The sequence below is a fragment of the Zosterops lateralis genome, assembly GCF_965231275.1.
Source record: "Zosterops lateralis genome assembly, chromosome: 7".
Classification (NCBI taxonomy): domain Eukaryota; kingdom Metazoa; phylum Chordata; class Aves; order Passeriformes; family Zosteropidae; genus Zosterops; species Zosterops lateralis.
Genome location: NC_139767.1, coordinates 28,391,751 through 28,418,631, shown reverse-complemented (window position 1 = coordinate 28,418,631; position 26,881 = coordinate 28,391,751). Strand labels below are relative to the sequence as shown.

The 26,881-nt window shown below is 39.0% G+C and overlaps 1 protein-coding gene across 1 annotated transcript in view; it reads left to right on the top strand.

Annotated features, from left to right (window-relative positions):
• The first annotated feature begins 2,097 nt into the window (after positions 1–2,097).
• Positions 2,098–26,881, top strand: part of MYLK (myosin light chain kinase) — a 141,385-nt gene continuing 116,601 nt past the window's right edge. The window contains exons 1-3 of the mRNA XM_083864760.1: positions 2,098–2,255; positions 23,358–23,565; positions 25,209–25,257. Of these exons, the coding sequence (XP_083720886.1) occupies positions 2,106–2,255; positions 23,358–23,565; positions 25,209–25,257 (407 nt within the window). The 5' untranslated portion in view covers positions 2,098–2,105. The remainder of the gene's footprint in view (positions 2,256–23,357; positions 23,566–25,208; positions 25,258–26,881) is intronic.

Sequence of the window (26,881 nt, the reverse complement as noted above, 5' to 3'; positions counted from 1 at the left end):
TTGGAGTCTTGTCCTTAATGAAAGAACAATTAGTAGAACAAATCATTCTTCATCTTTTTCAGGGAAATTGTTGTTTATTGCTGTGACTATAGCTGTGAGAGACTTTGATTGTTTGTCCCTTCAGGTAGTAAGTGCATTTGTTAGAAGAGAAGCAAGGCTTTGATTTCATCATGTGTCTTTGGAATTGCAATCAGTTTCTTTCTTATTTAAATGGTATTGTGATTTCATATCATTCTTTAAAGTAAAAGATTTTTTTTCCCTGTGTGTATTTTAAAGAGGTGCTTATACTGGCAAGGGAGACTTATGCTGTGCTCTCAAGTAACTGGGTGTCAATATAGACATTCACTGCAAGTTTTACTTCCACATTGTGGAAATGAGGGCAGAATTTCTCAGTTGGAAGCTTCACATCATGGTTAAGGAAATCATCTTTATCCCATTTCTGTGTTGACCTCAGCAATTCAAATGCTAGAAACACTTTTGGGGGGGTTTGATGTCGATATTCAGAAATGCCAACAGAGCACTATGCCAGAAGAAATCTCAAGTCCACATCATTGGCGTTCTTATGAATGAGGAAGGAGATTCCAACCATTATTTGAAAATCTATGTGCATAATTTATCTGATATCTTGGAAGGATTTGGCTTCTAAACTGTAGTTCCTGACAAGTGCATATTGTGAAGCACAAAGCTCTGTGGCTCCCACACCTTACAACAAAACACCCTCTGGACGTGCCTCTTTCTATTGGCTGTGAGGGAGAAAAGCTCAGACGAAATATGTAACTTTTAGGCTCATATCTTCAGTGAGAGGAGCTGCCCTCTTAAACTGTTTTGGATAAACCTAGAGAAGGTGTTTCTGTTTGTTCATGGAGTAGGTCAGGTATGTTCTATGGAAAACTAAGTTCTCAGACTGGGTTTCCAGGTGCACACATGTGACGCTGGAGTTTAAGTCCTGTTTGAAAATGAGTGAGTTTTCTGTTTCCTCCGCCCTAGATAACAAGAAAAATTATCCTTCATACAGAAGAAGAATATAAAAATATCCTTCATTTAATTATTTTTTCTCTTGTTCATATTGAAGTTTCACCGTTTAATCAATTATAGTTATTTGCAACTTTTATCAGAATCAGATTAATAAATCCATAGTGCGTCATAGATGGCAGAGGATTAAAACTGGAAGTCCAGTATTTTTCATTGGTTTAATATGACTTATTAGTGGGTTAAGCCATTTCTTAGGTTTTTTCTTTGTTAAATTTGTTTATTAAATAGGCATTTTACAGTGGGACTTCTAATTTACATTGGCAATTCAATGAGTTAGTACTAGAGTCAGCTACTACATTTTTTCCTGAAAACCATGAAATTTTACTTATAAAAATACAATAATTTTTGCTTTTTATTTGGAAATGTGAACTGTTCAGTAGAAGAATTTTTCTGAAGCAGATAACCATAAATAGTTCTTAAAATGCCATTCTTGTAGCATTATGAAATTTGGTTTCCATGCTATTTTACTAGTCTATGTGCTGTAAGAAGGATTTGTGGTAAAGACTTTGAATTTCTGCAAAAGCATTTGTTCTGTTCTAGCAGTACATTGCAGGGAGATATCCAGATATTTCTTAAGATCTTGAAAGCTTGGTATGAAAAATCAGATTTTCCACATTCCCGCTTGCAACTTAAATCCAGTGCAAACAGAGGTCTCTTTATTTCAGAAGTACTTGTTTAACACTGGCTCACTTTTGAGACTTATTGATTTTGTTGTGTTCCAGGCCAGGAAAATAAAAGTCATGGTATGAAAATATCCTCCTGAAATGAGCTATTACCTTTTAGTTCAGTTGTAAAGGATGACTTCTTGGTTAAGGCTCTGGCCTGGGACTTGAAAGTTCAAACTTAGTTCACCTCAAGACTGTGACCCGGACCAGAGCTGTGGGCACAGGCACCATTCCTGGGTCTCAGTTCCCCTCCCAGAAAAGATACTTGTCACCTTAGGCTGAAGATCCTGCTATGTACACAAGTACAGCACCTCTGCCCCTGGTCCATTCCTAGTTGGTTCTGTCATAAAGGTAATTAAACATCATAATTTCTGTATTACCTCTTGTTTCTCTTTTGCAGTCCACATCATGGGGGATGTGAAACTGGTGACATCTACCCGAGTCTCCAAAACCTCCCTGACGCTCAGCCCCCCTGTCCCTGCTGAAGCTCCAGCGTTTACTCTTCCTCCTCGGAATATCCGGGTGCAGCTGGGAGCCACCGCCAGGTTTGAGGGGAAGGTAAGAAACAGACACTGGAGGGTTTCTGCACTGGGTTTTGCCCTTTCCTGAAGCTGACCAGGGGGCTGCAAAGGCAGTGAAGTTGTCCCTGCAATATGGGAGCTTTACTCAAGAAGAACACACCAGTGTTTACCCTCCTGAGGAGGCAGGAGCATGGCAGGTCTGTTTCTGTGTAGAGGGGAGTGGTGCAAAACCTGAGCATTGCAAAGAATAACCTCGTTGAGCATGCCAGGAACTGAGGTTATTGTCAGGGAGAAACTGCTTCAAGGGGTGTGTCTAGTCAGCATGCTCCCCTACTGCAATTCTACATACTCTGCTACTGCACATTCACATCCCTGCATCCCAAACCTCTGCCTATTCATGAGGCATCATGTGTGACACAAATCTAACCCTGCTGCAGCATGTCCTTCCTAGCAGCCAAGGTAGGAATCTGCAGTGAGCATTGAGATAGTTCTGTATCTGCACTGCCTGTCATACATGTTCTTTACTTGAAAGAAAAAAGAGCATTTTCAGAGAAAAGACTGATTTGTTCAGGAAAACTTGTTAACTCAAAGGCTTTAAAAGACTGTGTAGTGGGCTGTGTATCCCCAGTTCCCCTCATATTTGGGATATTGAATTGTGCATCCTTGCATCTATATTTCTTTCATGTGTCAATCTTGGTATGTACTCATCCTTGGTCTAGCTATTTTCCTTTCTCCTCCCTTAACCCAGTTCTTTTTCCTGGAGCTGTGAGCTTTCCCTCCCAGTCCTTTCAGCTTCCTTTGGTTCCTGTCAAGCTCCCATTGCGGGCTGACAGCTGCACCATCAAACCCACCGCACTTTTAATCTTTGAAGTGGTGGGACTCGTCTGACAGAGGCAGGAAACTGTAACTCTACTGTAACAATAGCAAGGGCTAGAAGGAATTTGGGAAATTCTTAACTCCTGAAACTCTAACTTAAACACAGGACCGGTAGAGGGCATCTGATATTTATCTTATTTGTTTATGTAAAACCAGGCCAGGAACTGGGATTTTTCAACAGGAACTGTGTGGGAAAAAAGAGTTTTGGAGTATATTAATTTTTGAAGTGCTTAAGCAAAGCTCAGAAGTAGTTTTTAACATGACTTTTTAAAGAAAAGTTGGCATTTTTCATAGAAAGGAAATCTCAATAAAGTGCTTAAAACAAAGTTTTTTACAAAACTTCAAGAATTTTAATTTTTTTTAAATTTGCTTACTTTTAGGTGATTATAAGGCACCAATCAGAAACTCTTTGTGTGTATGACATTGGGCAGTCCCCATGAGCACTTCTGTTCTTACTCTGTGTCTTATTTTCTCTTCCCCTCATTGTTTCACTTTGTTCAAATGCAGTAGAAAAATGGCACTGTGTTTTTACTTTATCCCTGTGACACCTGTGTACAATGCTGCTCTAATTCCAACTGGTTCTGCCAGGCTACACTGCAATAACAGTTTGATGAAATCAAAGTTGAAGCATGTGCTACAATTTGGTTTTACAGTTCTCATGTTTCCTAATTAAAAGCTCAAGTGGGATATTTCCAGTTTTTATTGCACTCTGCAGAGTTGTTATTATTTAAGTCAAGTGGAAACAATTGTAAAATATAATGACCTACAAGCTAGAGTGCCATCACTGCTTTGCATTTTTTTTAAATATCTGGTTTTAAAGTGTTAATTTTCCAGAGATACCTATCCACTTTTTAAAGCCACTTTGAAGACTGGAAGGGTAAAGTCTGAGGTGATTTTTTAGTAGCTTGCAAAAAAATACACAAATTCAATACTAATTAAACAGTCAAGTTTAATTTCCTTGAAAGAACAAAACTTTGATTGAAGTCCTGGATTGGACTTACTTGATGAAAAATCTGAATATCTCTTCTGTCAGTTCAGTGTATGAGCGTGGCCAAACCCTTTAATTTTCCATCCTTAAAATGAGAGTGACAGCATTAGTATTTTGTTTGTGCTCTTACTGCAGGGATATGGGCAATTTGTTTGAAAGGCACTGTTGCTGAGCAGATGCAGGAGCCTGCAGAGCTGTTATCATCTGGCTCCATCTTCAGCTGGGCAGTACAATGTTGCTTCTTCTACTACTTTAATGTTTCAGAGGTTCAGAAGGACAGTTGACCTGTTCAGAAAAACAGGTTCAGAAGGACAATCCTAACAAAAACAATTTATTAAGATTTAGTAATAGAAGCTACTCAACATACTTAGGTTTTTCTATCCTGGAAAACCTATCTAGGCTACAGATGTTATGATATGTTGTTGCAGTATAAATATTAAACCAGACTCAGGCTAAAGAAAAATAAAACGTTTTTTAAATGGCTAGACAGGAGCTTTTCTTCAAAGAGTTTCTTTGCAGTGGAATTGATCTTATCAGAAAGAACAAATATTTTTAGAATCCAAGACGGGATATAAATCTGATATTGTGATGATCCTGTATTCTCATTAAGTGAACAAGGAAGAGAGGGCCCCAGAATTAAACTTGTTGGTTTTCTTTCCAGCGGCATTATTAGATAAGTTGTGTGAAATGGCAATTCAAGATCAAAGAGAGTGCAGAAATTGAGGAATAGACCATAAATGTAGGAAATTGGAGGTAGAAAGAAATTGGGGCATCCTTTAACAGGTTTGTTTGTTGTTTGTTTGTTTGTTTGTTTTTTCCCCTTTAACTACCACCCTGATTTTCTTACCAAAATCTCAGGAAGTTTATTTATATCTGACTGCAGATGCCAGTTTTCCAGTGGCATCTCAGCATAGAAAGTGAAATCATCATCTTTCAAGAGTATGAGTATGATTTTGGCTTGGAGCACGGAGTGGAAACAGTAAGGCAAAGGCAAGGTTACCTTCCCTAGATACTCCCCAAAGATCTGCTGGATGGACATCTCAGTTGTTCATCAATAAATTGCTGAGGTGATTTTTAGGAAAACCACCCCAGATAATTGTGAAATTGTGTTGTATGTTCTCAACTTGTTAGGACTGGATTGGTATGCTGTTCTTCAATGGCACATCATGTGTGAGGTGAACAGCTCAAGGCAGTAACCTTGTGCTCTGTGTTAAGGCATTTTAGCTCATCTTCAGAACCTTTAAGACACTCCTGGAAAAGGAGAGCAAGCCAAAATGTTACCAGGCTTTGTTTTAAGCTACTTCTTTCTCAATTAAATTGAACACTGTATGTTAACTTGTGCATTTGATTGAGGCAAGCACTTAACCTGCCTTATTTGCACATGTATAATTTTTGAGGGTAATATTAATGGTCATTAATTTTATTAACCCAAAGAAATACTTGTGCTATGACTTGGCTTGAGAGGAACAGCCAAATGTTCTACAGACCACACCCCATTAACTAGGGGTGAGGAAAGAATTTTTCTCCTTGGACAAAGCATTGTACAGTTGTCATAGTGAAGTATGGGTGGTTTTTCGGCTTCATGTAGGCCATCATATATGGTCCGTTGCAAGAACCAGAATATCAAACTACTAAATCTAGTCTGGTATTCTAATCCCAAGGAGATAGATTTCATGTAGCTAATGGTTTGAGTAGGTGTTGGAGTCCTAAATTCAGTTTTGTGCCCATTGAGTAGTTACTGTTCTGCTCTTCCCCTTCCATCACCCTCCAGTTAAGGGAGCTGGATGATAAATTTTAAGGCAAGTCAGGTCAATGTCAAATCCTTCCCCTTTTAATGTGCTTTCTGGTTGTTCTACCACCCTGCTGTTGCATCTGTTCAAATCATTTAAGTCAGTTATGACTTACAGGTTCTTTTGCTGCTGGTGGTTGCACAGGTACTGTTTAGAAAAACATGCCTGAGAAAATGAATTGGCAATAAGGAACAAGAGGCAATGAGAAGATCAGCAGCGATTCTGCCATGTATTCTGGGATAGAGAGGAGACCCTTTTCTGCAGTGTGTTAAGAGGTAAAGAATAGGGAAGCATTACAAGAATGAAGACTGTGTTAAAGGCAAACACTCCCACAGCATTTATAAATTCTTTCAACCAGCTGCTAAAGTAAAAACTATTTTTAACTTATTTGTTTTACTGTGGCACGTTTTACACGCATAGCACGAGCTATGCATGGCAAAACCTTTGGTATCTTCCCTTAGATTTGGACTCAAGGCAGCAGTGTGTGTGCCATTTCCAACCCTCAGTCAGCAGGCACTCCAGAAGAATGCCTTAATTACACCACATGCCTGGATTTCAGATGGCAGGATCTGAGAGGAGCCCATGTAATGACAGAGGATAATGACATGGCACACCATCCTTTGCTGTTGGCCTGAGATGTTTGCTGTTACAAAATGTACTGGGCAGCTGAATGCACAAAGCTGCCAGTGGCTTTTGGATCTGCATTTTCTGGAGGGATGCCTGTCCCCAGCCATATAAGGAAGAAATTCAGGAGAGACCCATGTTTTCATGGGAGACAGTTGTCTGATGGAAGTGAGTGCTGTGAGAGGACTTGTGCTGATCTGTGATACTGTGATACTCTCAGAAACCTGATATGAAATATTAAGGCATGTTTTGAAGGGGCAAGAATTGAAAAAGTGTTCAACCTGACTGGATTTTATTTGATCTTCCTTTCCATATACCACTGGAGCATTCTTGAGAAAAATGTGATGCATTGAGAAGGCACTTAGACATTTTGTGTTAGGCAGACATGAGGTATAGACAGCTGAAATAGAACAAAAGACCACAGACAAGAATAGACACCAAGGGTGGCTGTGAACAGCTTAGTGCTGTCTTCTGTTTGGATCTTCTACTGCTGTTTCTTCCTTGGTGTAATCGACCTCCCATCCTATTCACTTACCACATACATGTTCTCATGAGTAATGCATGCATAGTTTTATTTGGGTTTATTTTACTGTATAACCCTATATTGGCATATGGGAGCAGTGTCAGCTTTACACAAGGCCAAAGTGGAGGTAGCTGCTCTGCTGGGAGGTGATTAAGGTGGGATTCAGTCAAAAGCACTTCCCCACACAGTGTCATCTACACCCAGAATTGTTCAAACACACTTCCTTTTGTCAGCTGACACAAGCACCCATGTGCTGACACCCATTTTCCTTCCCTTGCAGGTGATACATCCTTTAGAAAAATTGTAGGTGTTCAAGTTGCTGCTCAAGAAATTTCTAGGGTTTAGGCAGGAGTGGTGGCCTGTGAGCTCACTTCTGTTTCTCCACATCTGTCTCCCTGTCCTGTGGCCATCATAGCTATACTCAGGATTTTCCTGGTAGGAGTATTTAAGCATTCCTTGTGTAGTCTGTGTGCAGAGCATGTGATGATGCTCAGTAGTGCTGGATGTAAAGCACTGTCCCCTGCAACTCATCTGTGCATGCACTGAGGCCACAGCCAATATTTCTGGATGTTTGGCAGCCAAGTTTGGTCAGACCTTTTGCAGAGTTTTTTTGTTTTGTTTTGTTTTTTCAATCTGCCAGATGTTCGGAAATCCTAGACAATGCTGAATATCCTCAAATTCCACCCAGACAAAATTTCTACACAGGAAAGAGGCCATGACTGGGGAACACTGAACATACATATATATCCCTATTCTGAGTTGTCTTTTCTCAGTGTTGGTTTTATTCTTTTGTATAATTGAGCCTGTGTTCAGTAACCTATTCACCTCCAAACTGTGGAAGAAATGTGCTCTTTGATCTATTCCATTTATTTTTTCTATTTGCTTTCTGTCTTCTTTCCCACCTTAATTTCTTATCTACAACCGGCTGGTGACAGGAGTTCTGCTTCTTGCAGTGCCAAAAAGATTGGCTCTCTATTTTTGGTTGTTGTGGTAGGAACTGCTGCAATTAAAGGAATATCAAAAACAATCTAATAACTGTGATGGTAATGATAACAGCAGTTTTTAAAAACACTACAACTAATGTACATATGGGATCAAAGAGAATCTTGTATTATTTTGTGTAGTATCTACCAAACCAGTGTTGTTTTAGCTGAAGCCAGACCACATATTTGTGTGCTCTTGGTCACCACTTTCTTTCTTTCTTTCTTTCTTTATTTTTCTTTAATGTGTTTCTAAATATTTTGAATTTTTAGATGGAAACAATTAAAATCACATAACAAGGCTGACGGTGAAAGTCTGTGCGGTTTAATTGCATTTACCTGTCCCCAGTTTGCTTTGGGGGAACCAATAAACTGTTGACTCTGACAAGTTTATTTAAGGTACATTTTTTTGTGATTACCCTCTACTGTATTGTATTATTTTAAAGGATAGCTTTGTGTCGTTAAAGAGGAAGAGTTTATCCATAGCTATGTCCCTAGGGTTGATTTTGAGAAAATTTACTTCATTAGCAGGGATTTCTGGACTTGCTATTTTTCTAAAGTCATGAAGAAAAAAAAAATCCTAAATTATGTATTGACAAATGTGCTGAGGAAAAGGAGACATAAAATACTCATATTGTGGCATTAAAGAGTCTTTTAGAAAAATAAAGATGGACTAAATGCCATGACTAATCATAAAGTCCAGTGTTCAGGATTGATAATGTTCATGTATCTGAGAAAGAAGTAGCTAAAGTCTAGTTATTTCCAAAGAGAAAAAGAGCTGATCAGCAGATCCTAAATAGCTGCACAAAGATATGCCCAAAGACTGAATCCATGTAGGTCAGAGTAAAGCCAGTCATTATAATTCTTCTTGGGTTTTCTGTCCCATGATGGTTAATCATGAATCTCTCAAATTTCAACAATGTCTTATTAAGTTCTTCAGTTCTGCTTTTAATTTGAAAAATATCATCATCTTTTCCAGACTAGTCTCCCTTGCTCCGCTGGGTCAGTGCATAAGTCTTTGTTGTGGTTGATTCCACTGGCAATAAAACTCATCATGTAGCATTGTGCTTTCTTACTTAAATAAACTTTCTTAGTAGTACATGAAACATGACTGAAACTTAGCATCATGATGTTTTAAACTAGATTTTTTAGGGAATTGAGTCTTTGAGTCTTATCACACACACATTAGGTTTGAAAGTTAAAAAAGACCAAGTAACTGTAACAGAACTGAGAGCAGCTGACTTTCTTTTCCTTGTGCTGCAATAGCCTGTAGTGGTGTGAGAGGTATGAAAAGGGGGAAAAAATATTTTGATTGATTTTTTTTTCTTCCAGAAATATATCTCTAACTGGAAAGCTTTAAATTTTGTTTTTCTAGCTCACCCTAAAGGTAGGACAGAGTGCTTATCATCAGATGTGCATTTGGCTAACTAGTAATATATTTGCTTTCTGCCATCATAAACAAGGTTTGAACTTCAAGCCCCTTGCCTGCATCTGGCTGATGAAACCAGAAAGATCAGAGGGTTCAGTTCCATATGTAGCAATGAGAACCCCACATAAAAAAGTGAAGTATGCTTTTGACTGTAAATGGGTCCTTGAGAATTTGCACCAAATTACTCCAGGGCACACTTTTTGATATAATTCTGCTTTGCCCCTGTGGGAAAAGAGAGTAGTCATTAATAGACAGCAAGCATGATGCATTCAGAATCTGCAGAGGGCCACATGTGGAGAAGGTTTATAATCAAAACACATCATTGCTCATTGTGGTTTTGCTCAGTCCATGCTCACTCTAGCACCTGGACTCCAAAGCTAAAAATTTCTGCTTTTGACATGTTACTTGGCTCTGTTCACTCATGGATATAGTATGAAGTTTGGAAACCTACTGGGCAAAACCAGACAACATAATATTTTTCCACGTACAATTTGGACTCGCCACTATCTAAGTGCATGCTGAACAGAAAATTACATTGCTGTGAATTCAACCCATTCATGAGGGGGAGAAACCCATCTGTCTGACAGGGAGTAGCAAGGGCTGGCTGCTCCCCAAAGGATGTGAGCCAGGAGCTGAGGGGAGCCATGCACGGGCTGTGCCATCATCAGCTGGTGATGAGTCCTGCAGGCTCTGCTCCCAGCAGGCACTGCCGTGTGCTCTGACAGGGCCCTCTGATGCGCCCAGACACAGCACACTATGAACCAGGCTCAGGATCCCAGAGAGGATACAGTCAAGAGCAAAAGTAGGCAAGGCCAGATTGTTCCTCTGTAGGTTTCCAGTTCAGTTTTTAATGTTCAGCCTGTAAGAAATCATTTTGTCACTAGAGGTTACTGGATCTCCAGCAGGGACCTGAAACAGCATCCATTTTTCTACCTAAGCTTTCAGAGTTCATTGTTTAGTGTCTGGGGACAAACCTGCCTTCATCATGATTCTTAAGCCACAACTCATCCCAGATCATAATTCAGCATCCCATGTGAATACACATCTCTGTGTTCTTGTCTTATGCTGGGGAAAGAAGTTTTGGAATAGGATTGATGTTGAAGTGTTGGGCCAGTGCTTGCTGAGGGAGGGACTGCTGCTCCTGTTGCTGTCAGAGGTTACATGTCAAAGTTCTGCACTGATTGGTGCCAGAAAATCAAGGCATTCCACTAACTGGTTGTCCCTGGGGTGACTAGTCCAGTATTAGGGCTTTGAATTACCTGCCTAAATATGTGGATTTTATTCTTCTAGGGAACCCAACAAGCAGGATATAGGTTAGGAATTAAATCATGTTTGACTCACAAATTATTACGTGGCCTCTAGATTAAGAATATGTTGCAGTGAGATTCTAGTGATGATCTAAGCTCTTACACCTTTCTTTTTTCAGAGGAGTTTTAGGAATAGACAGAATGAAAACCTGGAAATTTTTCTTTTAAAAAATTAAAATTCTAGGCTTTCTGATGGTGAAGACAGCTTTATTCTCTATAAGTCAGTGTATTGTTGTAAACCTGTAGGCAGACAGAACAAAGCAATCTTTGTCTTCTGAAAATGGCGTGGCTAAAACTGGTACAAATTCAAAGTCAACTTTGCTTTTTTTATTATTGCTTAGATGGAGACCTTTGTAATTAATTTGAAGAATGAGGCAAAATGGAAAAATAAGTTACTTTACCTTTTTCTGAGTTTTCCCTGCTTTTCTGCATCTTTTTAAAAAATACTGTGGTAAATGTTACTCTATGGAGTATACTATTTATCATAAATACAACAGCTGAGCTTAAGAAAACACTAATTAAAAGTCTTACTGCATTCCAAGTGCAACTTTTCATTTAAAGATGACAACAATCTGCTCATGGAGCCCAAAGAAAAGGGAGAGGCAAAGGTTGACAAATTAAATAATTCTGCTCATGTTTTTTTGCTTGTTGGCAATGGCATATTGAGCTTACTTCATCCAGCTCTGTGCTCTCTCAACTCACGTTGAATGAGAATGGTAATTTTCCACCAGCTGCATGGTAGAGTCCAATCATAACTGTGTGGCTTGAGAGTTTGCCATTCCTGCAGTATGTCCCATAATACACAAGCAAGCCTCTATTTATGGTGCATGTATTATTTAAATTGTTTTCGCAAACCTTAGAATATTAATGCAATGCACACTGTTTTGTTAGAGGTTTGTAAAAGCACCTGCACAAACATGGCAGTAAAATCTAACTTGTGTCTCAAGTCTAACTCATTTATATCACATTCCCATATTGGCAAACAGTGAGTAAAGCATTTTTCTGTTCTGTGAACTCTCTGGAACAAGAGTGCAATATACTTAAGCTTGATTATTTTTGTCTATATAAATTCTGGTGTTCCTTTCTGAAAGAATAACTCAGCAGTTTGTCTCTGCAGAGAGGCAAATATAAATATTTGAAAACAAAGTTATGCTAAAAGCCAAACCACTGGAAGAAAAGTTACGATAAAATCTTGGAAGTATAGATTAAAGAACTATTGCAAATCGTATTGATTTCTGCTCATTTCATGGTACCACTTAAACAGCCTCATTCAGCTGGAGTCCTAGTGTTTGTCTGCAGTATTTAACACATACAAAGGCCAGAGTAGAGTTGGATTCTTCTCTGGTGGCCTTGCTAGCTAAAACAACAGAGGAAATAATCATTGTTTCCCCCTTGACATTTACGTGGGTTACCAAGGCATGGTGAGATTTATTGTCTTGTGCAAGATGACACAGAACACAGAGATACATGCCTGGATTCAGAGTTGAATGTCTGTCTTCCAGAGGTTCAATTCCCATCCACTATCCTGGACATGAACCTATCCATTTGGGAGATAAATGACTTCTGATTTTGGAAGAGAAAATTAAGATGTGCAATGGGTGCAGATATCACAGCTATCTAAGTGCCTCCTATTGGATTCAGGGCATCAGTTTCATGATGCCACAATTGGGTCTTCAGAGCTTTGACTCAAAGCTGGTTTGTTGGGATATGCAAATGAACAGAAGGTTTGTCTGCTTGGGAGACTATTTCACACCCACAGGTTTAATGGAAAACACGATGTTGGATTTGTTCAGACCTCTCAGTAGGAATGGAGCAACTGCAGTTAAGTGGAGCTCTATTGAAAGCACATGCAGAGTAAGCACTTTTTCCACAACCTTAACAGCTACTTTTAAGCTCACGTGTGTTTCTCTTACCAAGATCACAGCAATTTTAGTTTTGAGAGAAAGCATTAAAAAGAAGAGGTGAGCCCACAAACTTTCTCTTGAACTCAGCATGTCTATAAATATTTGAACTGTTGAACTAGAAATTTATGGTAATAGCAATTTATACTTAGTATTGCAGTTAGTACTTTGAGGGTTTTTTCTTTTAAATGGTTATTGCTTAGTCCTTGGTTTTTATTTTTATTTTAAACACAGCTGTTTGTGCCTTGTACTATCTGAGTTACCTCTGCTAAGATGTTATTAAAAGGTCTATACAGATTATTACAGGGTAAAAGAATCGCTGACAGTTACTTATGAGCAGTTGATACTTTTCAATAGGATTTTCTACAGAAGTCCTAGTTATTTAAGGCATAGCAAGTTGCACATGGTGGAATAAATGGTGCAATGGGAAATGCCAGTTGTTTAGGCTGTCTATGTGTTCATATCTTCATGATCCAACATTGTGTTTTATATCACATCACTTTTTAGTGAAGTTTGTAACAAATGACACTTCATGGCCAGTGTTTCCTCAGCCCTACCAAGAAGCACTTACAAAGCAGTACACATAACTGAGGGGAATTTTTATAGCCTCTCCAGAGCACAGCCTTCTCCAGCAGTCTTCATCACTATCAGCAGATAGTCATTAACTGTGCAAGCAACCCAGCAACAAAATCCAGTTTCAGCATTTTCTGTGGCCATGGCCAGACTCCTAAATTGCAGGAAATAAATCTTGTCTGCTTGGAAACTGATAAAGCATAGGCATGTTCATTCAAAGCACATGGTGTTTGTTACCACCTTACATTTCAGAAGTGGATTGCTGCCTTAATTACGAATTTCATAGCTGCAAACATATTTTTCAGTGGCTATGTGTTTTGGGCACAGAAAGAAAGCAAATTTTTCTCAATAATTTTCCATAATAGGTCATGCATACAGTGTGCACTTATGTAAATTTGTAGAGATTCCTTATCTGTTGATAGCATGTTAAAACCAGCATCCCCAAGCTAGGAAAGTATGATGCTCATTTAGTCAGTGGCATAGCTCCTATAGTGACATATGAAATAAATTCTTGCCCTATTAAGACAGAAATTTTACATCAGTAAGTAAAAACAAACAAACAAAGAATCTTTCATTCTTCCAGAAATAATATGCAATGGATAAATAATTTTTTGCAAGTTTTATTGCAATAAATGAACATTCTCTTGGGAAAGGAAAGAAACAGGGTGAATTATCTTCTTTAAAAATGGCTGCCAATTCCAACCCCAGGTATTACAGTTATGAAAGGACTTTTGTTATGAGAATAATTGATAGTGTTTGATTGTGCTGCTTTCCTGTGGTATCAGCAGAGTCTTTTGATGATATCCCAGTCTCAGGCTGTGGCTTAAAGCATCTGGATTCTGTGATCAGTTCTGTGAGATAAAACACCTAAATGTTTACAGTTCTCCTTCTAAGCAGGGACACACACACACATTTTACTAATGACAGAGCAAAATGCTGGTGTTCATTTCATCCTGTACTCGCTCAGGGAGCTTCCTTCTGCTTCTACTGTGTCCACACAATCATTATCCACCTTTCTGAATTATTACTGGATGAAGGAAGGATTCACAACTGAAAGTAAAAATCTTCAAGTCTTAAAAGTTCAGCTTTTTTTGATGGGAAGAGGGGATAAAATTTCCCAACTATCTTGTATGTTAAACTGTTTTATGTTTCAGTCTATTTCTATTGCTGCCACATAAAATTTATGAACAAAAGTAGTGGCAAACACTGTAAATCAGGCTGTTCTGCTGAACTGGAAATGAACGAACCACTTTTGTTTTGACAGCTTTTCAAAACTCTGATCTGAATTCTCAAAATCTTGTTTCCCATAGCTGCTGCTCTGAAATGAACACCAGTCCTATCAGGAAACTTCTGACATACTCCTAAACTCACTGCTACTGACATAAAGCAGCTGCTCTGTCTACTAATATTTGATAGACATCCTGACTCAGAATCACCAAAATGGGAACTAGAAGAAGGATAGGGAGAGAAAAATTCAGGGGCTTACTGGGCTATGTGGAGCAATTAGCAAGAGCCTTATTTCCATTCCACAGCCACAGTTCTTTCCCTTAGAAATCCCTTAAATTTGTTCTGCATAATCCTAAATGCACAGAGGTCAGCTATTTACAATTTTTTAGCATTTTAGGCTGTTCAGCATCTCATAAAATCTAAAACTTTTAAAAAGTTGGACCATGGGAAGAAGTCTTTGTCTTTACAGTTTGCCTTTTCTTTTCTTCTCTAAGGAGAGTCTTAGAACTAGGGAAAACTTCCATTAAAATTGATGAGAGTTTCACTCAAGAGAGGGCTGCAAAGTTTATCTTCACTCTTGCCTTTGGTGTCTTTTTGGCCCATACTCTGTGCCAGTATTGGAGTTATCGAGAGCTGACAGAGTCGTTTCTTATTGTGTTGCTCACTTTTTCCTGTGGTTGGTGGCTTTATTTCTCTTATTTGTAACACTATTTTATGCGGGTTTTATTTCACTGCTAAGGCTCTGGACCTATTCTCTCTGGGTCCTCTTCACTGTTCATTCAATACTGTGCACTTTGGTATCTGTATACAAACACAGTCATTGTTCATCGTGAGAAGAACAGTGCCCGACCCTGTGCTGCATCTTCAGGCTTTGATTCCTCCAACAGCAAATTTGTTGGCAAGGAGGAAATATGGTCAGATTATTCCATCTAATAGTACTAAATATTGAAAACTAAGTTCCTTTAAGCGTCAGTTTGGCAAGGTCTGAGTGTCTCCATGTCCCAGATCCTCAGCTATGAATTCAAAGTTAAACTTTCCCTAGTGACAGCTACCAATACCTATTTTGGACTGGAATTATCTTCAGTTTCTTCTACAAAACTCAGTTTCCTGCACACTCCTACTTTGACAAAATGCCAGAATGTTACCACTTTATGGAGACTTTGTCGTCCTTGTGTGCCAGGACAGCATCTGGATGGCATTGGAGGAAATAACCTAAGCTTTCTCCTAGACTTTATCCAAGGCATTATTTGAATTGGCAGCCTAGAGGAAGGCTTTTGAAAAATGGGCAAAATCAGACAATGGCTAAATACAAATATAAAAAAGATCTAAAGATGGACAGAGATTCAGTCTAGCTATAATACCATATTAAATTCATAAAACTTGTACTTACAGAAAAAAAGGTGCAGGTGGACTCTATGGGTGGTTTGCATAAAACTCTCATCACACACCTGATTGCCACAGGTCAGCTGGCCACAGTGTGGGGAGAGTAAAAAGGCAGATGCTGCTGCTGCTGGTAGAATAATTTATGAAAGCTGCATCAGAAAAGCTCTGCCAGTCTGAGACAGCAACAGCTGTGTGAAAATGCCTCCATTAGTGCAGCAGAGGTTTACAGCCCCTGATTCAATTGCTGATTGACATCCCAGCCCCACAGATGTGTTCCACTACACAATTCCCTTCATCTCCTCTGTACAGGAAAGAGTGGACTCCATCATGGCAGAGTTCTGTATTTCAGCTGACTGAAATATTTCAGGTTATTTTGTAGTTGTTTGAATACTCCTGCAATAATATTACTTTAAAGCAATACAGTTAAACTTACTCTTTAAATAAAATCTAATTTAGGAAAAGTACCTGTATATGTGATTAATTCCAAAAGACATAAATAGGGCTTAAACATTCTCTTAAGAGCTCTGTAAATTGGGACTGATGTTTGAACTTGGATAAACTCAAGGCAGCTTGACACCCAGTGCTACTCTGAAATACCACTTGAGTCCTTCAGAACAAGATATAAGACAAATGGACTTGTTAAGGTTATGGTACCTGCTTTTTTCAAAAGCATAGCAATGCTTTTTTCAATTTTACTCTGGTGACTGAGCATAAAACCAATACTCCGTGTACCTCTTCACACTGAATTTTACAAAAAAAATGTTTCAGTGTAGAAGATTGAAGAAGAAATTATGTGCAGCTGCTGTCTGCTTTTCAGTTAGCAGACCATGTCTTCCATGGATAGATCATAAACTCTTCCCTGCTGAGCACCATTAAAACTGATTCCCCTAAAGACCTGTGGTAGTACGTCTAGTGTTCAGCACCTTTGCAATCTGCAAAAAGAGGTTGTAGAGTGTGATACTGAATAAACAGACTATGCAGAACTACTTTTCAAGAGTCAAAACTAAAATTTTTGGGGTGCCATCTGCACCCCAAGGATCTTGTGTTTGGTGCTTGGACTATAAAGTGTCAAATGCCAATGGTGAGTGTAAAGTAGAAAGATAAAACACATCCTAGGTTTACAGAAAGACCATTTTTTTCTTGTACGTACAGTAGGTAATGCTTTGAAGTGAGCATGTTTGCTCCTACTCTGTATTCCATTTTTGCTTTAATGACACAGCTGTGGATTCTAGACTGTTCTGCAGAAGAGGTAGGTTTTTCACTTTGTTTGCAAAGTCATAGCTAAGTCTCCAAATATTTAACTTTTTCAAGTTTAACCTTGCCAGGCAAGTTCTCTGTTTTAGAGGCAAGCTTTTAAAAGGGATAAACTATTCTTGAGGTATGGTTTGTGTGTGTTTAAAGTCTCAGAAGGAGCTTAACAATGTATCATGTCCACTTTCCTTTATCAAGAACATCTGCTGTTCATTCGTTAAAGCAAACTGCAGCTTGAGCCTTACAGAAGCTTTGTTACAAGACTTAAAAAGAGCTTCACTGGCCAGAACCATGTTTCCCACCTGCACTAACAGTAAAAATTAAATCTAAATCAAAATATAGCACCTGTTAGGTGGGCAACAACATTCATGTTGTAGTCTCAATAGTTCTATAGTACTTCTTTTCTAAGACTGAAATTAAGAGTTCACAGCAGTATGGAATATTAGGAGAAGAAGCAGGTTTTTCTCCAGTCTGAGAGAAACACAGCTCTGTCTACATGGACAGAGTATATGTTATGGTGTAGCAGCCTCTGCTAAGTTCCCTTCACAAGTCTTTGATCAAAATGCAGGGCCAAAACCTGCTGGCTCTTGACTCAAGTGAAATAGAGGGCTCTGGCTCTCAGATGACTATGAGAATCACCTCTTTATTTGTAGGACCTAGGGTGAGCCACATCCACAGAACAGCTGCTATTGTTTGGATTGAATCTCTTGGGGCTGCATGAGAGCCTTCAACTGTATGACCTTCAGATGAGCCTATATGATATGTAACTTGCAATAAAGGCAAAAATATTCTATTTTTGCTGATACCTAGACAATGGCAGAAGAGGGACACTATCCAGATTCTACCACATTTCAAGTCTGTTATGCAGCATTTTTTTCTGTATCTTTACTTCTTTGATCATGATTACACTTGAAAGATGTGTCATGCTATTCAATGGCATTTCTTCTGCTGCTTTCTTGATACAATCTGATGGCTTATTACTCTAAGTTGTGCAAAAAGTGCAAGCAGTTCATTCCCCGCTAGAAATGAGTATTTGGTCTGCCAGGTTTGCAGGCAGCAGAATAAAGATCAGACTTTGTCAGATGTTCTGAGTAGTTTTCCACATTTCCCTTGACATCTAATGGTGACTTCTAAGGATCTGCCAAAAGCACGTTTGGGAGCTCAGTAGTAACATCTGACAACTCTGGCTGAGGCTGTCCCCATTTTATTGCTTTGCAGCTTCTGATCTCTATGGCCTTTTCTGAGATGTAGACCCCAGAAATTACTGGTTTCCTCCTGAAGATGGGCATGCAACAGAGAATAGGCTACAAAGCTGTCCCAGGCTTCCTTCAATTTCTGGCATTCCTTAATGTTATGATAGGCAGCCAGCCAAATTAAGCAAAACACCTACTGTTCCTTTAAAGGAGGTGACTGCTGACAGACATCATCTACCAACCCACTGGCCAATTTCTCTTGGAAGTTTATTGCTTGCCCAATCCACTATGGATGTGGGAAATAGTTTATTCTCTTCTGCATTGCAGGTACCTATATGCATTAGAAAATATTCAACATTTCCCATTACTGCCATGCTTCATTTATGACTTTTTACCTAGGTGATCCTAACTTTGGTTTTGTGTTGTCTTACTGCTTGCAGACACTACAGTCTGACTGTGAACATACTAACTACACTACACACATGTGAATAAATAACATTTCTGTCTTTCAAATGTATATTCAAAATCAGTTTTCTTTAGGTGTATTGAACCACTGAAATAGAACTGATTCTTTCATTCAATGATTCAGAACTATATACACATTGGTCTTATTTCTGGACTTTGGGGAATTATCTACAGAAATAGCACACCTGAATGCTGTGTGCTGACAGAATTTGTATGTTTTAAAATTCTGATTTCTTGGGAGAAGGATTGTCTCTTGAGAGGAATTTTAATCATTAGTGAATTAATATTTCAGTATATGAAATCATCTCTATGAGGGGAGTTATTTTGAATAGCAGCTTCTTAACAGTTGTAACATCGCCAGTCTTAGTACGACTTTTGACGTGCCTCTCTATATGTGATGTAATCCAGGGAGATTTTGCAAGCCAATAAATCCTTTTGATAGCTGTCTTCTTCCTGATCTCATTGCTGTGTGACCTTAAACAGCAAAATGGGACATTTATCTAGTCCTTAACATCAAGCACTGAACACCTCAGCCAATACAATGCATGCAGTGCTGAAATATGTCTTGTAATTTTTGTCATCACTTCTAAGAGTTTGTAGGTGTTACTGTCAAACTGAGCAATATTCAGTAACAATACACACCCCATCAATGTTTCACACTTGCACTTTGGTTTATCATAACTTATGGTTGCCACTTTTTGGGTGTTGTGGGTTTGTGTTCATTTTTGACCTCACTGGAGCCAAGATCAGTTATTACAATGCAGGATATAAATTTGAAGGTAAAAGCATAAGCCAAAAGGGTGCATCCCATTGCCTTAAATTGTTGGGTTTTTTTGAAATCAGTATATAAACTGCTCTTTTATGGAGCATACATAGAGACCAAGTTTTAGAAAATATTTCCTGTGCTTTTGAACAAGAAAAAGGATCACTGAATGTATTTGGTGTTGGTGCTCCCTGACTGCCTTTGTGACAGTGGGGATATAATAGTTTGTAGGGGCACATTTTCTAATAATACTGTCCTTTAGGGTACAGCTTCCATGGACTTGCTGTATTTTTTTCTTTTCTTTGGGAACCTAGTGCCATCCCTTTTCAATAATGTTCTCTCAGACCCTGAACTCTGGGAGTTTAACACACCACAGGTTCTCTCTCAGCTCCTTCCCCTTGCTGTTGATGCAGTGTTTGGCCTTACCAGACTTTTCCAGGAAGGTTCTAACCAATTGAAGGATCCAGACAAAAACTGAAAACTCATTTTAGTGCTAATACAATGGTTATTTGCTGCTTGCTGTCAATTTTCCACTCGTTATTGTTGTAGAGCAGGTAAAGAGAAACTGCAGCCTCAATGGGGCTGGCAATACTCACACAGTCCAAGTTGTAAATAAGGGTTATAGCATGCTGCTGCTGGACATTAAATAAGCAGATAAATTTCTCTTTGCTGTGGATTTATTCAAGGCACATGTTTTTAGTGAGCTCTGGAAAGGTTTGGAGGGATATAAAACCTGCTGCAGTTCTGGAATTGATCCATGAGGATCAAAATCTGGTAACCGGTGATTTGTTTAAGGGTCCCTGACACTTTTATGGCAAGACCATGTATTTCAGAGAGGGCTGGCTCAGTTTGAAACACATTCCAAACCCAAACCTGAAATAAATCCTTGCAACAGAGCAATCCTGTAAACTTCTGCTTTCCCATTATTTCATTTTTGACAAAAAATTAAAGATAAAAAAATCATAGTTTGGGAAGAGAATGACTCAACCTTTTGAGAGGAAATGGAATGCTGATTGTCTGTGCTTGTAGTTTTTGGTGCAGCATTTCCTCAGTGTAGAGATGTGGATGAACACAATAATACAGGCAAGTATAAAATACACGGAGAAGAAATGGAAAAATACTTAATGTAGCCTCAGCCATGTGATACTGGAAGGACATACATAATGGTCTACCAGAGCTTGAAGGGTCAGCTAAAAATGGCCTTGTGTGGTCCGAGAGAGACTTAAGAATATTGTAAAATAAAATTGAAAAGGAAGATGGGTATTTCCCATTGTTCTGACCCCAATTGTTCCCTGTTACAAGTGATGGAAGGTTAATTCGTGGGGTCTTTGGAGCTGGGTTGCACAATTCAGTGAAATCACCAGAAGATATGATTATGAACTGGAAAAAACAGTAAATATATTAGGTGATGTGTAATTGATGACTTTCATTTGCAGGCCAGAATCTCAGCAGCTGTAAACAGATGGGGCTAAACTAATGCCAGTAAAGAGGCTGTGATGTGAAGACAGAACCACTGAAAAGCTGCTTCTGTCTTCACATCAATTGGAGTGCTACTCTTCCATTTTACTGTACTGTAGATACTTGACACATCAGTGTCAAAATAATTTTGCCTCAAATATTTTAAGTAAATCTTAATATCCAGTGAAGCAAAAATGAGAACTAGTTACTCCATTCTAATATATTCTCTGGCTTTAAGTAAATCACTTAATCTCTCTTTAGGTTTTTTAATCTAGAATGAAAAAAGAGGTATGAGGGCATTGACAAGTTAATAGTAAGAAACAGTTATTTGGTGTAAGTCACTTTTTGTGACAGTGAGCACATCATCAACTACCTGGAGTTACAGTATCATAACAATCTCACATTGCTGCTTCACAACTCCCTTTTTCTGGAAATTAAACGTGCTGGGAAAGATATTCCTCGAGGCCTGTGCTCTTGAGTAAGCACTAAATCACTATTCTGGAGTAGGGTGAGTGATCTGGGATGAGAAGGATGTATATCTGCTGTGTATCAGAAAGCACTGGAAAAAGACACTGCCATAAAGAGCTTTAGAAAAATGCTGTGGCATTTTTAAACAGAAATCAGCTCCCCATTGTTCAGGATCCCACAATTTGTACTTCATGGAACATGGCTTTTGCTTAGTTAAAGATAAACTAAAAAGAATTTGAGAAATTATAACAGAAGCAGAAAGTTTCTCCAGTTTATTCAGCATATTCAGCTCTTGGCAAATGTTAATGTCCTTATTATTGAGTAAGTAGTGCCAGGGAGAAGAGGTCACCACATCACTGGCAAAATTAATTTGTCTGGACTAATATCCCAGGATTTAAAGGAAAGAGAAAAAATTCTGACAGCTGTAGGTTAAACTGCAGCAGATGAGAAACCCAGCTGGAGTGAGGTGGGGCTGGATTAAAAATGAAAGGTTTTTAAAGAAGAGAGCCTAAGAATGAGTAAGATTGGTTGGCTAAATATTGTAATTTGCAAAGTGCTGCACAGTCAGAGAAAGCACAGCTGAAATGAGAATTGGAAACTGAGAGCAGAATGCTGGGAGGAATTTGCCCAAGCCACAACCAAGCCTTCTTCACTTCAAGACAGATCATCAATATTTTGCCCACCTGGGGGCTGAAGGGACTTCCTGCTCGGTTGCCAAATTTTGGTATGTAGTTCAGAAGACAACATTGCTTCTTTTCCCATGAGCAAACACAGCCAGGACTATTACTCATTCCAGCTCATCTTGATTCACTCAGTTACTTCATGACTCGTAGGCAAAGGATCAAAGCATGGGGAGAAGGAGAGCTGACATATCAGAGGGGGGATAGGAAAGGAGTGCTGCAATCAGGAGTTGTTATGATGACTTGGCAAATGTGCTAAAAATTAACACATTCTAAAGTGACCCTCAAAGAGGATGGCATTTCTCACAAAGCATAGGAAGAACCTTTGTCTGAGTAGTTTTTTATTTGGTAGAAACTGATCTATGTCTGCTTTTCCCATATTTTTTTTTTTTTGCAAAAGAAAGTCACAGATCCTCATCAAGTTGCAAGAGCTCAATTGCAAATCAATAACTCAGTTCTCAGTTACACCAGCCAAGGACCTGCCAGTAAATCTGAAGGTATCATTAATGCCAAAGCAGGCAGGGATATACCAGTATGGTTGTTATTTAATGAGAACAGGACTGGTTCATTCTGCTGAAAACTCTTTTGGGTAGACTAGAAGTCTCTTTAACTTGAGCTGTATGTTTGTGTGACTATGTGTAGGTGCTTATACTCCTCTCCCACCATAAAATGAGAATGACCCTTAATGATGCTTTCTCAAATTTCAGCTCCTTATACTCTTTAAAGATCAAGACAGAGTTTGGTATGCATTTTTTGCCTGTATATTGTCAGGAGCTACTGTGTCTCAGCACACTTGAAAACTAGATGGCTGCATACAGATTTACATTATAAGCCCAATCCTTGGCAACCATGCTAGAAGTGTTTGGTCCAACAGCCTTGCACTCTTGCATACTCAGAGGTGTAGTAGCATTACTGCCCTTTTTTTTTTTTGAGTTTCTGGGCAGTAGGGACCCAGATGTCAGGATTTTTCATTGGCACTCACTGTGTTTTTGCAGAGAAACCATTCTAGTGGGAAATTTTTCTGCATGACTATCTATCTGTCTGACTAGTCTTATGATTTTAAGTTTGGCATATCCAAGAGGTTTTTTTCATTTCATTATCTTCTGCCATTTGGCTTGCAAAGAATATGTCTTTAACAGACGTATTAAAGAATATGTCTCAAGAACTTTCCACTGCACTGCTAAGTGTCCAGCATTTCTTCCTGATATCATCATCTGTTAAGTTTACCTTCTTTCTCCACTGTCTCTCACATCTTTCCAGGTCAGAGGCTACCCTGAGCCACAGATCACATGGTACAGAAATGGGCATCCTGTCCCAGAGGGAGACCATTATGTCGTGGACCGCAGCATCCGGGGCGTGTTCAGCTTGGTCATCAAAGGTGTGCAGGAAGGTGATGCTGGCAAATACACCTGTGAGGCTGCCAATGATGGTGGGGTTCGTCAAGTGACCGTGGAACTAACAGTGGAAGGTCAGAAGATTCTTATTCTGTTGTTTTGGTGATTATAGTTTAAATAAAGGAACAAGGTGTGCTAAACAGTCTGGATAAATCACAGCTGTACTCACGTGCCTTCTCATAGATGCAGGAGTAAAGTTAATTTATTGCATTTCACAGGGAAAGATATTGTGCAGGGAGCTGCATGTCTACAATTAGATAAAGTGTGAGGTCTGTTTCAGGTGTGGGTGATGATGTGCAGGTCACAAAAGTCCCAGCTTTAAAGACTTTGTTCTAAACTTTGTAATTTTCATGGAAGTCACTATTCAGGACAGAAACTGTTAAACTGCATGCCTGGTTGTAATTGCATGCTTAATGTCACATAGGAAACAGCCAGGATCAAACCCAGGAATTTTTAAGAGCACATCTGCATATTAGATAGTTGCAAACTGCCAAAATTTAAAGAGTGACACAAAGCCAGGGAAGGATTGAAATCAATTGTACTGCTTCTCCTCTTGCAATTTGGTCATGTCAGAGATCTGTTGAATAGCAAAACCTCTCAGGTCACTACTCTGTGTTGAATTCTTGAAGAAAAGAAAAAATCTGCAGCGGTCCTGAAACAATCAGTACTTGATAGTCCTGAAACTATCAGTATCCTGAAACTACCAGAATATAGTTTATTCTGTCAAAAACTCTAATATACTCGGAGTACATACTGAAATATGCACAGATCTGACATGATCCTTCTGTTGTAAAAATTATGTGAAGTAACTTTTTTTTTCCCCTTGTTTTAAGCTGGGACACCTTTATGAATGGCAGCTTATGTGAAGGTGGAGGATCTTTTAAAAGTTTTTTCTGTATCAGTTTTTCTAACCTGGTGTTTGCTGCAGTTCAAAACAACTTCGGGGTATCGCCCAATGACTGAATTTCTCAGAGTTTAAGAATTATATGGTCTTTGCTCCAAAATCCCTTTATCCATCAAGATAACAAAGCACAGATTGTTGTTGTTGTTTTTCTTTTGTTTTCTGCAAAGATAACCACGTGGGGCTGCCTGCTGCTTGAAAAATGAGTGACTGAAACATGATCCACTCTTTCCATCTGCATGGCTGTCCTGTGTGACAGCAATGTGGGCTCTCGTAAGGGCCTGGAGCAGGTGTTTTTTCACACCCCAGGGCTGTAGATTCGCTGCTGCGGCTCCGGGTGTCCCCCGGGTCGGGCTCGGTGCAGCAGGTGGCGCTGGGCTCCTGCAGCATCTCCCTCCTGCAGCTTGTGCTCAGCAAAGGTGCTCTGGGCTGGCACAGGACTGAAAATACAGCCAAGTAACACCTCCTTCACAGTCTGAAAACCTCCTGCTGTCTTCATTTGAAGTACTGGTGCACTGGAAATTAGAAATTAGACAGTATTTCATTCTAAAAAAGTATTTTTTTTTTCATTAATAATCTTCAGCATTGTTACAGCTGAGGCCAGGGTTACACAGTAACTCTGCTAAAGCTTGGTTTTGAAATTGGAGAGCCTTACTTTGAACTACAGACGACATAACCTTATACTGCAGGTGTTGCATTCCTCCTTTATGTTTCTAACCTGGAGAAATGCATATTTTACATAGTCTCTGCTATCTGTAATTCCCAATGGGCTTGACAAAACTTCTGACTTGCTGTCTTTCTGTCCTGTGCTTACAGGAAACTCCTTGATGAAATACAGCCTGCCATCCAGTGCCAAAACCTCTGGGTAAGCAGCCTACTGGCTTGGATATTGTTTAACAGACACTCAACTATATTTTGATAGGAAAACAAGTAAAATTATTCTTTCTAAAAGTCTCCATTTACCCCAAGCAGAGTAGCTACTGTGAGAGCTGCTGGCTAAGCAGAATGGTTGAGGCAGTCAGGAAGATGCACAGCTACTGCTCCACCATACTGACTGAGGAATTAATGTGGCTGGAAACAGAACATCCTGCTGATACCTGAATATTGCACCCTCCTCTGCTGTAATTTTGCACCCTCTTCTCTGCTCTCTGATATTGAGGAGTCCTTCCCCACAACTTCCATGAGATGGCAGTCTCTTTTTAAAGGCAGAGCAAATACTGCTTTGAGAGTCATCAGTAAGAAATAAAGGCAACTGAAATCAGCATTCTCACACACAGAATTTAAATATTTTCAAGCAACACAGTGGGTAAACTGAAGTCCAGAAGAAATAATTGTTCTGGTTTGGAGTAATTTTATCAAGAGCAGGTTGATGGGGTGATGTAAGCTGGCACACAAAAGCTTGCTTGTACTTTCTGCACTTCAGTAAGCATTTACAATTACATGAATGTCACTGTTTTGAAACCCTGAGGCCTGATTCTTCCAACAGCTGAATTAATTTCTTTATAAATAGTTTGAATTTAGGCAGAATTTTCTCTGACTTATATCTCTGGCACTGAGTTGCTCTGGATATAGGCAAAAATACATCTTCTGATTATGTTAGTGATTAGAATACAGATAGTAAAAACTGGAGGTTTTAATTTCATCATCGATATGGATGTTGTTTGTAATTTTTTTTGATTTTAAAATTAACAGATTGCAACAGTGAAAATGGTAGGTAAAACTGAGTAATCAGGAAGGCTTTTACATGATAAATTCTGTATTTCAAGGTGACCTACAGGTATATCCACAGGATAAATAATCAAAACAAGAAAAGACAGTTCAGGTTGCTGTTAGATTTTGTCATATACTCAGACTTTACAAAGCACTATCCTAATCCATTGCATAGAGTTAGAGTGATTGTCCTCACTTTTCATGTTCCTGTGTTTCCCTCCTATTCCGTATTAATAATTCTATGGTAGGAAAAGAAAAACAAATTACACATTTCCATTTATTCATGTCTGGGAAGTGGCCATAAAGCTGCAGGCCAGCTAGTAGTTGATTTTCTTTTAATATACTATATGTATAGATACATAAATATAGATTCACCACCTAAAGCTGGTTATTAAAAGAGTTCTTTAGTACACATTTATGTTCTTCTTTAGTGGTAGTATGAGGGAGATGACATTCAAAGCTATCAGATATTTAATTATATGATAAAGTGATTTTCATTTTAACATGTTACCATCACACTTCTCTCAGTACTTTTTCTGGTCCTCTTGTCCATGTAAATATGTTCATTATGGTATCATCTCTTGCTTAGAAACTTCGAGCTGCCCATATGGCAACCACCATGTCCTGGCAGCACCTTGGACTAAGGGGATGTGGCCTCTGTTAGTATCTGACACCTGGTAGAAATGGTGAGGTATTGACACATCTTACTTGCATGTGGTAAAAGGCCATCTGGAAAAGAAGGCCTTGAAAATGGTTCAGTTTGCTTGAAATTAAATGTT